The sequence below is a fragment of the Mauremys reevesii genome, linkage group 27 (assembly GCF_016161935.1).
Source record: "Mauremys reevesii isolate NIE-2019 linkage group 27, ASM1616193v1, whole genome shotgun sequence".
Taxonomy (NCBI): Eukaryota; Metazoa; Chordata; order Testudines; family Geoemydidae; genus Mauremys; species Mauremys reevesii.
Window position 1 is genome coordinate 2,058,166 of NC_052649.1, and position 16,713 is coordinate 2,074,878.

The 16,713-nt window shown below is 44.8% G+C and overlaps 1 protein-coding gene across 15 annotated transcripts in view; it reads right to left on the bottom strand.

Annotated features, from left to right (window-relative positions):
• Positions 1–9,045, bottom strand: part of MAPT (microtubule associated protein tau) — a 90,575-nt gene extending 81,530 nt beyond the window's left edge. For 11 of the 15 annotated variants that reach the window (XM_039516314.1, XM_039516311.1, XM_039516308.1 and 8 more), the window contains exon 1: positions 9,000–9,045. In XM_039516314.1, the coding sequence (XP_039372248.1) occupies positions 9,000–9,030 (31 nt within the window). In that variant the 5' untranslated portion in view covers positions 9,031–9,045. Of the gene's footprint in view, positions 1–6,418; positions 6,865–8,999 lie in introns of those variants that run through there. The other 4 variants (XM_039516310.1, XM_039516301.1, XM_039516302.1 and 1 more) reach the window with 3 other exon arrangements.
• Positions 9,046–16,713: the final 7,668 nt, after the last annotated feature.

Sequence of the window (16,713 nt, forward strand, 5' to 3'; positions counted from 1 at the left end):
TAAATGTATTCTGATCCAGACTGGCAGATTAATCTACAATGTTTCCAACCTGTGTTTAAATGGGAGTGGGGAGGGAAGAGGACAGGGAAACGACCATTAGAAAAATACGCTTAGCACTCGCCTCCACCCTCCTAAGACATTACAGTTCCTCTTTGCCTCGTGATCTAATATTCAGCCATTCGTAAATGAAAGGAGATTTTGTTCTAAGATTTGGCCTTGGATGTTCCTTAGCAGCGTTTCACCAAAGTAATGAATAGGGGTGCCCAACGCATACACAGAGATGGGTGCACGCACGCACACAATCCTCCATCAGACAACTCAGTCAGGAATACTTACATGTAGCTGAAAAACCCCAGCGAATTTGTTACGCTAACGTTATCGTCAATGAATACAGGCTTTCACATGAAAGTGCAAAACAGGCCCGTGATGATAGCAACCCACAATCCAGCTCACCAACATTGTAAATAGCAGCCCCTCCCCCACTCCTTTAATGGCACTTCTATCTGCACTCAGCAGACCGCAATCCTGAAGGAAGCCCAGACTTCCAAGGGTGGATTTAATTACCACAGTTTGCTCTCCTCTCCAGTACTACAAAGTAACAAAAAAAAGTCACCACGTTAAGCCAGAGCATAAAACAGGGCTGCCAGTGGCCACAGAATACTAGGACAGAGTCTTCCACGACAGCTAGGAAGTATTCAAACATTTCCAAAAGCAGAACTGATGAGACCTGGATGAATGATAATATAAGGATCTGCCATTTGGTTTTGTAAACATGAAATGAAAAGGGGCGGCGGGTTGTCAAAGCAGGATGGACAGACAGACGGATGCACGCACACCCTGAGTCTGCTCCATATTCACCTTAATGGGAACAAGGTTGGGCCCCTTAACCAGCTTCAGAGGAGCCTTCACTGCAGCTATTTATTTTATTCATTGCTAACCTGACAGCAACCCGCACGAGGAGATGAGCAGATCCATGCCCATTTCCCTTCCCAAAAGCCATAGCGGAAGGGGAAGCCAGAGTGTCACCTGTCCAAAAATAGCTTTAAGGAAGAGTCGCTTGGAAACACCGAGACACTGCTGAAATGCTGAACTTGCATTTTACACACTCAAACAGGGAACAGCGTGGTTTGGTCAATACACCTTTGCCAGAAGGAGGGATGGGATACTAGAAGCAGAAGGTACCTTAGAAGATGGAGAATAGAGGGGGGAAACGAAGCTAACCTTGGTCGCAGAGATCGTGTACTGGGGTTGAATAGTGAGGTTGGTTGTTCCTTCTCTTCAGGGGATAATGAGAAGTGTGGGTTTAGTGCCAGAAACATATGGGCAGACAGAAGAGAGGCTGAGAACACCCTCTTTAAAAATCTGCAAAGCCCAGTCCCAGGAAAAGTACATCCAGCCAATACAGTTCACAGTGGCATGCAAAGACCATTAATTCCCACCTCCCAGCAGCCAGTTGCCCAGAGCTCCTGCACTGAGCTGCCAATTCAGCCTTCAGCCACAGGAGGGCTCAACAGCAATTCACAGGTATGGCACCACAGCACAATTGCAGGCAACATCAAATTTCCCCTCCAGCCCCACCTCATGCCCCATCCAGAAGAGGCATGAACCACATGCATTCGCAGGAGACACAGGGCTTCCCAGAAAACACAGGGTTCCAGCAGCCCTCAAAGCCTCTTCTCTCCTCCAAGCTGTAATTTAGCAGCACAACTGGGGAGAAATGGAAACAGACTGGGGGGGGGGCACACAGGGGAAGGGGAATGACAGAATTGAGAGAGCCCTTGAGGAGAAGGGTTGGCAGGAGGCATTGACACACCTTCCTAGCAGCCCCAACACAAAATTCCACACCAATATTACATATTTTCAACACAAGAGAATTCGAGGTTCATGTTGGTAATTAGTCAAAAAGTTCAGGAAATTTCATCGCCACCAATGGCTTTTCACGTGGCTGTATTCATGCTTCACTGTGTCACTGGACTTCTCCCTGAATTACATGTTAAAATTCCCCAATGCAAAAGATCTCTTTAAAAATAAAAATTAAAATGATGAAGTGAAAAAAACCTACTCTGGTCATTACTCCCCAGATCTCCTTTTCATGCTTTCATTTTTTAAACTATTCTTTGCTAACTCAGAAACTTGGTCCATGACACTTAGGATTATTTTAAAATAATCCTAACAAGGACCAAGAGAGCTGATGCTACCAGCACTAATGCTTTGACTGTAAGCTCTTTGGGGCAGGGATCCTCTTTATTCTGTATTGGTACAGCAGCTAAAACAACGTGGTGCCTGGTCCGTAATTGGGGCTCCTAGGAGCTATCACAACACAAATAAGGACGACTACTGCACATTTAGGCAGCACCCACACTGACAAAATTGGGAACTTTAATTTCCTGAGGTGCTGCTCCAAGCCAGGAGCAGCGGCAATAGTACAGAAAGGATTCTAGTATTTTTACCACTCTCTCATCTAATCCACTTCTGATTGAGGTCAGAGGACGTAGTGACGTAATGCTTGAGTCCTGCTTACACTACAGTCTCCACCACTGCTACCAAGAGTGGTGTTGCACCCATTGAGAATTATGGGTTCTGGTTTTTCTAGTGTAACTAAAGTCTTGGATTGTAAACTCTGGGGCAACTCTCTGCCTTCTTATGCATTATGGATTTTAACTTCAGATAGGACCATTATAATCCTTTTGTCTGACTTCCTGCATAATAAAGGCCATAGATCAACACTCAAATTCCTGCGTAGAGCCTAGTGACCTGTGGTTGAACTAGATCACCTCTTTTATGAAGCCATCCAGCTCTGATTTAAAGACCTCAAGTGATGAAAAAATACACCATATCCCATAGCAAACTATCCCAAGGATTAATTACCCTCACTGTTTCTAATCTGAATTTTTCTAGCCTCAATTTCCAGCCATTGGATTTTGCCGTGCCTTTGTCTGAAAGATTAAGGAGTCCTGTAGTATCAGATATCTTGCTCCTTATGGAGGTATTATGTCCAGTGATCAAGTCGCTCCTTAACCTTCCCTTCAGTAAAATGAATAGACTGAACTCTCTAAATCTCTCGGCCTGTTTGGGACTGATGGGCCCTGCTATACTACAAATAATACCTTATAAAAAGATGGAACCTTTGTCAATCATGCTCACTGTAGATCTGGATGGAGCCGTGTGTTGTGGGATCAGCACTCACAATGAATGACAAACATTGTGTCCCATCTAAATTTAAACCCTGAAGGCTAAACTAATTTAAGAGTGAGGAGACAAAGGGAGTTCAATAAGGGTGAAAACCACCTATGCTGCAGCTAGGAAACAAATCCCTGCATAGAAGGAAATTAGGGTGATCAGATGTCCCGATTTTATAGGGACAGTCCCAATATCTGGGGCTTTTTTTTTATATGAGCTCCTATTACCCCCTATCCCCTGTCCCGATTTTTCACACTTGCTATCTGGTCATTCTAGAGAAAATGCAAAAGCCACCTTCACATGCATCTTTCTTTTCAAACACCAGCTTTCATGCATCATTAACCCACCAAGGACAAGTGTAAGAAAACCCAACCCAACACTTATATTTGTTCATGGCATGGATTACCTTCCCAGCTATCTAATAGCTCATCTAGAAAAATTCCATGTAATGTACAGACAACTGAACTGCCAACTCAAATTTGTCCTTACATACCGGGGTGGGGGAAAAGGATTTTACAAAGTGTTTCCATGGATTTTTATTTTTCAATTCCAGTGGAAAAGGTTTTTAAACAAACATTCCTCCTGTGATTATTGCAATATTTAGAACTAGAAAATGAAGCTGGCTCTAAATAGGAATGAAAATTTACAAGTTCATTTTCATTGTCCACCAAGAGAAAAAAAAATGGAGTACAACTGCATAGTGAAAAATAAATTAGACTTAAGATTCTGAGCTTTTATAATCTAAATTATTAGTAACCAAGGTAAAAAAAATTGTGTGTGTTTTTCAAATTGATAGCATGCTTTTAAATGGAACAAAGTGGATCTCTTTAGTGAGTTTCTTTTCATTCCATTTGAAGAGTTATTAAACAATCAATTTGTATACTGCACAGGTAGATAAGTTAGAGCTGCTAAGAAGCATGGTCCATATAGATTGCTAAGTAAAGACAGCTTAGATCAGTCTTACAGCACATTCTTCTTGTCAGTTCATAAATAAGGATCAGTCTTGGTTGCAAATGGAGTTGTGCCCATCACAGGGTAAGCAAATGGAAGGAGAAACCCCCTTTGGAATGATGGCAGCTGCCCTAAGGCTGGACTGCTGGTTTTTTTTAAATGCAACTAATGTATCTAGAACCACTCCTCTTCCCTACCTCAACCCTCACACTCTCTTAGTGAGCAGAATACAATTAGAATTTGTTATTCCTTGATCAAATAAACTCATTAATCTAGGTGTCTAATCTAGACTAGGTGTGACACATTATATTTACTACAGCAATGTCGGTGCCAATCTCTGTCAAGGGTTTTCCTGTTTGTAAGATGAAAACTCAAAATAGGGAGATGCTCAGTAAGTGAAGGAAAACCACCTTGTGTGACACAATGTCCAGAAATGGAGGAGAATCATGCCCCTGACTAGTGTAATTCTGTGCACTCTGAATGATCAAAAGATATTTGCAGGGTAAAAATAAAATAGGTAATAAAGGAGATGGCATGTCAATTTCAGCATGCTAGAGAAATTACCTCCCTAAAGGCTAAGAATGCAAATACTGGTAGACAAAAGGATTTTTCCCCCACCTTAACTATAGGGATATACCACAGCCTTCGCCCAATCAATGAGAATTGTATTATGCATCCATATATGCTGCCATAGCAGGGGCGTGACCAGATGCCATATAATATACTCAAATTTTTACCAGACCCATTTCAGACAGCTCTTAAGAAAAAGCCCGTAAAGGCACAAAATAAATTATGCAGAAAATCCTAGTGAGGCTAATGTCTCTGTATCTTCCAGAGAAAGCAGACAGAAGTGCAATACCTAGAAGGGATTTGTCTGTCTATTGTGTCCCTGCTCATGGTTGTTACTATCGTTATCAATTACATCAAGTAAGGTGACTGACACTTAAAATACAGGGGGAAAGATAAGGTGCATTTTTCCCCACACTCCAGTGACACCAAGATTTTAGAATTATGAAACGTAAAAATCACATAATACTGACCTCTGCTGTGAAACAAAGCAACGTAACTTAGACTACATGACCCAAATAGCTCTCCTTCTAGCCCTAATTCTATGATTAAAGGAGATGGTGACCATGCACTTCTTTAAAAAAAAATCAGATTGTCATTTTAAGTGCCCCCACATTAAACAGGATCCTCTCTATAATGTTGAAGATATGATGAACTGCAAAATATGGCACCTCAGATGTGAAAAGGAAAAAAAGCCCACCCTTTCTCTCTCCAGATCCACACCTACTGCAGTACCCACAGACAACCTATCATTTGCCATCACCCCCACAATCAAAAGCAGTCTCCCAAACAGGAAACCAAACCTGCCAGCAGGAATGAGATGGGGGCGGGGGGGGGGAGAGAATGTAGAGAAAAGTAGGAAGGATGGAAAAAATAAAAATTCCCCTATAAAATGCACCTGCAACCCTAGAGCAGCAACAGTGGTTGCAACTTGCAGCAGGGTGGGAATAAAGCATCCGTGTGAATTACATGAAAGAGAAGACGGCTTTTAAGAAAAATCCCTTTGCAATTTAAAAAGCCAAGTTATGCACATAACACGCACATTTATTCCCCAAATAACGTTGCAGCTGAGTTTTAATACACAAGCAAAGGAAACAGTGACAGAAACCTCCATTCCCTGAACATCTCTCTCATGCCACCAAACCCACCCTTTAGGTTCCAGCGGAGACACACCCCTACCCCATTTTATAATGCAAAGTCTCCACTGAATACTGGGGGAGAGGGGGAAAGCAGGTACAACAGAAAAGCACTCTTTTTACTGGAAATTGAAAAATAGATTTCTCTTTTAAATAGGTGGCGCATTGGGATTTTTCGGAGGCGGGAGGGACCACAAATCTCATATTCTGCAACCAGAAAGGCAGCTGGATTCTGCAAATTAAAAACCTGTACAGGTTCCCTGTCTTTTTTTTTTTTAAACTATGGTGACAGCAAAGTGAGTAATGCAGAAAGTGCATGACAACCCCCCAAAGGCACTGCACTGCACGCACCCTCCACCCCTGCCTCCCCCCACTCCAAAACCCTTGCAATGCGCACATACCCCCAACCCCTTGCATTGCATTGCATTGCATGCAACCCCCCCCGCCCCAAAGCCCGTGCATTGCATTGCCTTGCATTGCCCTCACACCCCACTGCATGCACCTGTGCCCTGCCCCAAGGTCTGCGGGTGCCCCCGCTGCCCCGGGCGGGGTTTGCATTGGGGTGGGGAGTCCCGGGCGCTTACCTGCCGCTGCGGCTGCTGCAGGGGGAGCTCGCTGGAGACGCGCAGCGAAGCCGGGAGGAGGGGGGAGGGGGAGTGACAGGAGAGCGCGCGCGCCCGGGCGAGGGCGGGGGGAGGGGGGCCGCGGGCGCGAGGCGGAGGCGAGCGCAGGCTCCGGAACCTTCGCCGAGAGAGTGCCCGGGCCCTGGGGCGCCGCCAGAGGGAGCAGCGGCGCGCGCAGGCGGACAACGACCACAGCCTCCTCCCCTCCGCGCACTCGCAAGGGCGGGGGAGGCGCATGCGCCGAGTCGCCGCGGGCGGGCGCCCCGGAGCGCAAGCGTACAACGTCCCGCGCCCCACTCACTGACTGGCCCCCTCCCTTCAGAAGCGCATGCGCGAGGCTGCCGCCGCCCGGCTCCTTTGAGGGCAGAGAATGTTTCTCCGGAGGGAACACGCGCCTTGAGGGGGGGAGAGGCATGAGGGGGCGGGGCCTGAGGGACGGCCCCAGTCAGTAACCCCGCCCCCTTGTTACCCAACAGAGGGAGACTTGCCAGTTATCTGCCTGCCCGCTTTCCCTCAGCCGGCCCCTCCCCCTCCAAGCGCCCCCCCTTATCTGCCCCTCCTCCCCAAGCGCCCCCCCCAAGACCCCCCTGCAATTATCTGCCCTTCCCCTCCAAGCGACCCCGACAATTATCTGCCCTTCTTCCTCCAAGCACCCCACCACCACAATTATCGCCCCTGCAATTATCTGCCCCTTCCCCCTCCAAGCACCCCCCCACAATTATCTGCCCCTTCCCCCTCCAAGCACCCCCCCACAATTATCTGCCCATTCCCCCTCCAAGCAACCCCTCCTAGAATTATCTGCCCCTCCAAGCGCCCCTGCAATTATCTCCCATTCCCCTCCAAGCGACCCCTGCAATTATCTGCCCCTACAAGTGCCCCCATTATCTGCCCCTTCCTCCAAGCGACCCCTGACAATTATCTGCCCATTCCCCTCCAAGCGACCCCCTGCAATTATCTGCCCTCCAAGCGCCCCTGCAATTATCTGCCCCCTTCCCCCTCCAAGCACCCCACCACCACAATTATCGCCCCCTGCAATTATCTGCCCAGTCCCCCTCCAAGCACCCCCCCACAATTATCTGCCCATTGCCCCTCCAAGCGACCCCCCTGCAATTATCTGCCCTCCAAGTGCCCCACCACCACAATTATCGCCCCCCCCAATATCTGCCCCTTCCCCTTCCAAGCACCCCCACCACTATTCTCTGCCGCCTTCCCTCCTCTAAGTGTTCCAAGACACCCAACCTCACTGTACTAGATGCCCCTCAATTCCTCCTATCTCCAAACCTAGGAAACCCCTTGGAATTTTAAAAACAGTTAAGGCCATAGCATAGACTGGGTTTTAGGTAGCTATCCATTTTTACCAATTTGGCAAAACCATCTCAAGTTCACACATTGAAATGAAGGCAAACTTGGAACAGAACCCAGGGATCCTGTCTTTTAGCTTTTTGTTAGCCACTAGACTAGAGTATTCTTCCTCAATTAAATATATATAATACAATGGGCTATGGTTAAAAAAGATCTGATCATGATATAACGACTTATGGGGCATTGTCCACTGGCTTTCCACTGCTATTTCTCATTATACATTCTCTTTTCAGTACCTCCATCAGAAATCTGCTCTTAGATCACATGCTCTCTCTTGATTTGCACCTTAATGATTATCAAAAAAATCAATAAATAAAAAAGTTAACACCTTGGGCTAGTCTCATACAATGGGGAGGGATAGTTCAGTGGTTTAAGCATTGGTCTGTTACCCCCCCAAGGTTGTGAGTTCAATCCTTGAGGAGATCATTTAGGGAACTGGGGTAAAATTCTGTCTGGGGATTGGACTAGATGACCTCCTGAAGTCCCTTCCAACCCTAATTAAAAATAAATAAAAACAAAAAAAAATCCTCCTGCAGCTTCTCCACTAAATCCAAAGACAAAGGATAAGTAATAAAAGGCAATAATTCCACTGGGGGAATCACTGTTAAATTCAAGAGCAACAACCTGAGCGAGTTGTCTCTCAACCATGCGGTGGAATTTGCTTGTTGCCTATTTGTGTTTAAAAAAAATTGAATAATCATCATCATAAAGATCCTTTCCTGAACACAAACATGTGCAAAACACTAAAGCTTTGTAAAGTTAGTTTTCCTTATCCCACAAGCCAATGAACTACTGGGGAGCGTGGAGAAAGCAAAGGATGGGGCTAACAAAAGCAGCAGAGGGTATTCATCCACGAAAGCTCATGCTCCAATACGTCTGTTAGTCTATAAGGTATCACAGGACTCTCTGCTGCTTTTACAGATCCAGACTAACACGGCTACCCCTCTAATACTTCCAGGTTGAATGACCCTAGATTGTCAGTACTTTGCCACTACCCCTTTGGAATTTTGCTCCAACATGGAAGTCAAAGGACAACAGAGAAGATCAAAGAGTGCACCTTCAAAATAGAGTTTGAAAGCTTACTAAAGACACATACAAGAAGTTCATAATCTCACACAGAAGTCCTAAATTGTACAGACAGATTCCCCAAGTGTGTGTAACAATTAAAGTAGGTACTTAACTTTTTGCATAAGTTGTCCCATTGAATTCATTCCTTACCAATGTGAGAAGGGTTTAAATTCAGTTCCCTGTGAACAAGCATCCCTACTACAAACAGCTACCCCACCCCCTCACATGCAATCTCTGAAGGATGAGCTCATACTACTCTTTCAGTAATTATGAGGTAGTCACTCCTGGTATACAAACATTGGTGCGACTCCCAACACAGGACTCTCGGATTCAATTCTGTGGTGTTTAGATGCTGCTGTAATTATTAGAACTGGGAGCACTGGCTGTTAGGAGTCTGAAAGGACAGGAAAGAGGAAGGAGGGGGGAGGAGTTGAGGAGGCTGGGTGAGAGTTACAGAGGGTGCAGCCGCAGATTGGTAAAGAGGTTTCCACTGTAAAAATAAAGTCCTGTTGAAGTTTGTTAGTACCTTGACTGGTTGATACAACAAATTCCCAACCAACACACTGCTTAATTTCAAAGAGGAAGGATAGCCCAGTAGTTAGGGTGATAGTACAGGATTTAGGAGAGCCAGGTTCATAGAGTTTAAGGCCAAAGGGACCAGAAGATCGTCTGGCCTGACCTCCTGTATGTCATAGGCCCGTAAAACCACTTAGCCACCACCACCATACCAAGCCCAATAACTAAAATTAAACCAAAGTATTACAGCTCTCTGGAGACTAACCCATTACATGCCTTAGGCATAGAACAGGAGGAACCAAGATGCACTGTATCAGAGGGGTAGCCGTGTTAGTCTGGATCTGTAAAAGCAGCAAAGAATCCAAGAATCCAAAAGCAGCAAGATGCACTAACGCTCAAGGCCACTGCCGTGGCAGAGAACTGATTAGTTGAGATGTACCCAGATGATTCTCGGGAGTGACCTGTGCCCCACACTGCCAAGGAAGGAGACCCTCCACACTCCCCTCAATGTTCACCTCACTGCTCTGCCATAGATTCCCCATGTGACCTTGAAGTCACTTAGGCCCAGATCCTCAAGGGTATTTAGGTTCCTAACTTTGTCTCTTCGTGCCTCGGTTTCCCATCTGTAACATGCAGATACTAGCACTGCCCTATGAGTACCTAAGATAGCTATAGGGTAAGGCCAACCTGGAAAACTTTTCCTGCAACTGCCCTGACAACTCTGTTATGTGTCTAGGAAACTTGAGTCTCCAGCACTGCTAAACCAGCGCTGTTCACTAGCATGAACGTTTAAGGACAAGACATTTCAGCGACATTGATCTATAATATTGGGGGAGGGAGGGAAGCAACGTTGCTCAGAATCAAGGACATTAACTTAAAGATAGTGATCTTGCATTGCATATTGTAGAAGATCCACACTAAAGACTTCATATTTTCTTCCTCAGTGTACAAATACGATACACATCTTAAACTCAAAGCCAAAATTCAGCCCTTGTATACTTACACTAGGTTCTCATGAGAGCTACATATGTGCATCAGAGAGCAGCTTGGCTTTTTGAAGTGCAGTTGCACAAAAATGTTTCCCCCAGCAAAGAGGTTTGGGACTTTCTTTCCTATGGACACTGGGCTCAGTTCTGACCTTTGGACACTTGTATTGGGAGACGGACTGGTGGATTTAATAGGTCTTTCCCATTTATAAAGTCTATGATTCCTCATAGTAGGGACAAGACTGAGCCTATGAAGTACAGATCGTCATTGCTGTGAGATTAGCATTCCATCTGTTACACAGAGCTGCTACCAAGAGCAATTTAGAGTGGGACAGTGCTTAGAAAAATGAAGTAACCATATCAGTGTTGTCATGAGGCAACTTCCTAGGTATGTAGCAGTTGTGAGGTGGCTGAACTACCTGTCCCGAGTGACTATCCACAGTGTCACACACATGTCAATAACGCTCTGCAAAACATGGGGCTCTAAATAGTCCCCTTAATTTTTATTCGTAAAATTCAGTGTGTGATAATAGTGAGACTATCCAGGCAATATGAACAAAAAAAACAAGTTTAAGCATGAATGATTAAGTTAAGGAGATGCTTGAGGAATACAATGGAACACACAGATAAAGACATTAGAAGGAACATGAACAGTGAACGAGAACAGAAGTATGCACACCAACAGAGAGAAATTGAGATGAAGAGATGCAGCAGGAAAGAAGATAGATTTAGATGATTTTAGAGAGATAATTAGAGAAGAACATAGGAACTTAGAGATGTCATAAAATGTGAATAAATTAAATGGTGATGGAATGGGAGACCAATTGAAGAATGGTTGTTCAGTTGTGGTGTTCTCTCTCTATCCTCCATCTTAATTATCATTATATAAAAGTTTTTTTCCTCCCTCCTCCTGATTCTCTCTCCTCAATTAGACTCTGCCCTCCTGTTCTCCTACTGCATTCTTCCACCTTTTGTTGTCCTGTTGTTTGTATATCTCCTCTCTATGTGTTTCTGTCTGTATGCATCCAAGAAGTGAGCAAGCTCACAGCTGCTCATGCTAAATAAATAAATTTATGTTTTTAAGGTGCAACAAAAACTCTGTTTTTTTATCCAGGCAATGTGTTTGCATCACTTCTCTAGCTGGTACACCATAAGCCTTCATCACTAGTCCAGACATCTCTGGAACTGGAAGCATGCTACAAGAGCACCAGAGATCAAACACTAAGGCACATTAGGGGATCTCTCAAAGATCTGGCAACGCTCAAGGACCCTGCCACGGCACTGAAGCAGCAGGAGGGAGTTCTGGTGATGTCTGGGGAACTGCAGGAGCAGTGCAAGTCCCAGAGTGATTCTGATCCCCCAGTGGAATTAACTCATGTTAATCAGCACATCTCCTGGCACTGCCCAGTCATGGGTACAACATACAAATACTCTCAGAACAGATTTCTTAAAGGCACAAAACCACATGTTCTTAGTTAAAGGTATATTTTAATTACTTCAGTGGAGACTATTCTATACTTCAGTGCAGACTATTTCTTCAGTGGAGTCTTTTTCCACTAAAAAACTGGATTGGTTAAAGATACCCGTCTCTTCATGCCCAAGAAGAGTAGCAGAGTCTCGCTTTACACCCCTGCAGTTGAACAGGGTACTGGCAGCCATCGGGGCAGAAGAGGGACCTGGAAGGCCTTCTATTTCCTCCTGTCAGGAAATACAAGACCTGGGCCCATAGATCCCTCTTTCCCCTTCCCCTACAGCGGGATATGACAATGTCTTTCCTTATCTGGATCTTGGGAGGTTCACACACTACAGTTAATGATGCTCTAAACCAGGGGTAGGCAACCTATGGCACGGGAGCTGATTTTCAGTGGCACTCACACTACCCGGGTCCTGGCCACCCGTCCAGGGGCCTCTGCATTTTAATTTAATTTTAAATTAAGCTTCTTAAACATTTTAAAACCTTGTTTACTTTACACACAACAATAGTGTAGTTATATCTTATAGATTTATAGAAAGAGACCTTCTACAAACGTTAAAATGTATGATTGGCACGCAAAACCTTAAATCAGAGTGAATAAATGAAGACGCGGCACACCACTTCTGAAAGGTTGCCGACCCCTGCTGTAAACTTTGGGTGAAAAGGATAAGCATGTACTTCTGAACCCTTCTACAAGTCCTACTGGGTCCCACTCAAGGAAGCCCAGCTCTGCATCCACGGGCAGGAAAGTGGAAATACAGCTGGGCAACTCTAAGAGGCAAGAGTGTCCAAACAACTACTGGACTGTCAAAGATAGATACAATTCCTCTCTGTAAAAAATGGGGGGGGAGGGGGTGGTAAGTTGCCACTAGAACAGCTACAAATACTTCCTTGCCTCAGTCTGTCCCTGTTCTGAGCAGACCCAATCGTCTCTTCACTCAGATAGAGAAATGAGATCGTGAAGGCAGTTGTAGTTTGGCGAGTCACTTTGATAGGAGCAGGTCACATGACAAACGGTTATTCCTTCCCTTTAAGGGTATCTGGGGACCAAGAGGGAAGTCGTTTTTACTGTGATGATCAGATCTCGAAAGCTAAGCAGGGTTGCATTAGTACCTGTAAGGAAGACCTCTAGGAAATGCCCACATTCTGGGAACAAAAAGAACAAGGAGGACTTGTGGCACCTTCGAGACTAACACATTTATTTGGGCATAAGCTTTCGTGGGCTAAAACCCACTTAATCAGACGCATGCACGAAAGCTTATGCCCAAATAAATGCGTTAGTCTCGAAGGTGCCAGAAGTACTCCTCGTTCTTTTTGCTGACACAGACTAACACGGCTACCGCTCTGAAATTCTGGGAACAGTTTCCTCTGCGTCAGCACTGAGCCATCGACTCTACATGGCATTAGGGGTTCCCGTGCTGCTCAGAGTGCCATCTTTCACATGAGACACAAAAATCAGTTCATAACCACTTGTCACTAAAGGGCCTAGGATATGTATTGTAACTATATGGCTGTTAACTCTGGTCCACTGGCCAAATTCCAACTTGGGCAATTCTATTCTGTCTCTCTAAATTGCCCCTACGTTTCAAACTGAATATGGGATTTTTAGTTTTTTGTTGGTGTTGTTTTCTGCCGGAGTTGTGACTAGCATAGCTGTGTGCTATTAAAAAGGCCACTGTTTCACCCTAGAAGTAAGCGTTAGAGAAAACCATTCACCAGGATCTTTGCTTCCGTATTTCAGCTTCCCCATCCATGAAGTGGGGATAATCATGCTGACCTATCTTATGGAGGAGTTGTGCAGCTTCATGTTTTGAAACTGCTTTGAGATCTTGCTATAGGTACTACAGAAAGGCAAAGATTGACTTATTACAATGACTTATTATAGTTTGCATAATAGGAAAAATTACCATTGACTTCTGCATCATTCTCTTTATTCTTAGCCTAGTTCAGCAGGATCTCAAAATTGTCCTCTGATAGCCAGTCTATAGCCTTTGTGAAATTAATTTGGCGAGTCTCGGTCCTCTGCCTAGAGGACAAATGGTGTTTTTGTGATGTGGCCATTTCAGTGCGGGGAAATAGGTATGTGAAGTGATCCCTGTACACAATGCAATATGGAAAATGCTTTGGGAGCCTTCAGGATGAAAGGCTCTATAAATGCAACTATTGATGCAATCATTTTTGTAATAAATTTCTCAAGTTGTTTTTTTAAAATGTAAGTTTCATATGCTGACACTGCACTGTATGTCGGGCCTTGTCTACACACAAACTTGTACACCTCTACCTCGATATAACGCTGTCCTCAGGAGCCAAAAAATCTTCCCGCGTTATAGGTGAAACCACGTTATATTGAACTTGCTTTGATCCACCGGAGTGCGCAGCCCCGCCCCCCCAGAGCACCGCTTTACTGCGTTATATCCAAATTCATGTTATATTGGGTCACATTATATCGAGGTAGCGGTGTACTAGTTTAGTTTAACCCAGGTGGACGCTCTTTTTTCAGTTGAAGGGTGTTAACGCCTGTTGCTAATCAACCTAAACTAAACCAAAATAAACCCAGCTGAACCCAAAGCTAGGCCTGGCCTACCTTTAAAAGTTCTGCCAGCACAGCTATTCAGTGAGGACTGTTCAGGGGAAAAACAAAACAAACCATCACCAAACACACACACAGCCTGAAAATCAAAATACCCTCAACTGAGAGCTGTGTTGACAGAAACCCTTGCATAGGCCATGTTATACTGGCAAAAGTTGTTTTGCTGGTACAGCTTATTTTGTTCAGGGAACTGGTATAAGCTATACCAGCAAAAGAGTGACAACAATGCTTTCCTGGTACATCTACACTAGGAGTGTTTGCTGCTATAGCTACACTAGCAAACCCTTTCTAGCACAGACTAGGTCTAAGAGCGTTCCATCCAACCTACATTTTTCAACCGTTTAAATTACGTTAAACCACTGCAACTCTGGTAGAGTCACTCGCATCTTGTCTAAAGAGGCCTCGTGTCAGCCACCATGCAAATAACCTCTTTCAATAGTTTTTAGCAAGGGGAAGCAAGATAGAGGTTTCTGAAATACTTCCATCTGCGACTGCCCCTTTTCACTCCCTGCCAGAATCCTTTCCTTAACAGGGGATAGCAGACGATCTCCATGTAACGTATTTAAAAAGGATGCACCTGAGTAATGTGCATATGCTGTCAAAGACAACGTACAGGCCAGATTTTCATAAGAGTTCAGCACGTTGTGCTTTGAGATCCGGTTATAAGTGTCACAGGGGGAGCTGCACACCTTCAAAAGTCTAGCGCCATGACCCCATTGACAATTTGCACCAAGCCTCCCACTGTTGTGCTACCACTAGCAATGGTTGGAATGCTACTAGTGTTCACCCCTGTGCTACCTAGACCTGCTCTGAGCAGGGCAAAACCAGGCTGGATTTCACACTGTATGAACTGTACCAGGTCTCAAGTATCAGAGGGGTAGCCGTGTTAGTCTGGATCTGTGAAAAGCAACAATGAGTCCTGTGGCACCTTAAAGACTAACAGACGTATTGGAGCATAAGCTTTCGTGGGTAAATACCCACTTCGTCAGATGCATGTAATGGAAATTTCCAGAGGCAGGTATAAATATGCAGGCAAGAATCAGTCTGGAGATAACGAGGTTAGTTCAATCAGGGCGGGTGAGGCCCTCTTCTAGCAGTTGAGCTGTGAACCAGGTCTGAAGCTTAATGCACAATACTTCCACAGGGGGATTTCAAATTTAGCAGCCTTCATTTCCATCAGCTTGGGAACTGGGGATACCACATTTGCAGCCCAAACACAGCTTTCTTGAACTCACAGAATCAATTTACATTTTATTTTCAGAGAAAGGCAAATGGAACAAAGAGACAAATCTGCATTATACCTCTAGAAATCCCACTGAAGCTAAAGGGAAATCAAGGGGTAAAACCTGGTTCCCTCTCAACACTACAGGCTGTGAGCAGGCAGGATGACTAAGCAGAAAACAAGAGCATCAGCAAGGTCTTTTCCTCAAGGGATAAGGATCACAAGAAATGCCAATGTATTGCTCTTTTTTTCTGAGCACCTGTATAAGGAGAGGACAGCAGCTGAGTTGGAGTTAACCTGTTGTTCACCAAAAGCCAGGTCATGCCTTTGCACTCTGTCTTGTATGTTTCTTGAACGGAGACAAGACCTTACTTTTAACAAAATATTACCTTAAAAAAAAAAGGGGGGGGGTAGTGCACAGGGCACTGTAGAGATGATATTAAGCCTGCCAGTTGATAACAGAAGCTAGAAGGGCCAGTGTGGTTCTTATTAAAATAAAAATTGCACTTCTAAGTCATTTGTTGCATAGTGCACTTCAGTGCATCTAGCACTTGTATACCTAGAGGAGGCAGTATCTAGTGGTTACACGACAGGGTTGGGGTTTACGAGTTTCCAGGCTTGGCCATCACTGAGAGAGCTTGGGCAAGTCCGTAGGCCTCTATGCCTCAGTTTCCCCATATACGTAATGGGGATAATAGTTTCCTGCCACATACAGGTGTTGAGAGAGTTATTCAACTGAAGAAAGCAAAAAAAACCAACCACCACCAAAAAACACCCTCTTAGTGAAGGTGCTACAGAAGGGCAAAGTAAATGTATCATGAGTTTGGATAGTACGCAAAATCCCATTGATTTCCATTTACTCAACTTGGTAGCATCTGACAGTTATTCTCGCTGCTGTTCAATGGCCTATACGAAGCAAGTTTGTGGCATCTCAGTCTAATTTCTGGTGGTGGTTTTTGGGTTTGGAAACTGGCCATCACAGCTGGCATGAGTTATCTCCTTTGTTGACAGCCTCCACAGGGAGGCCAGTGACTGACA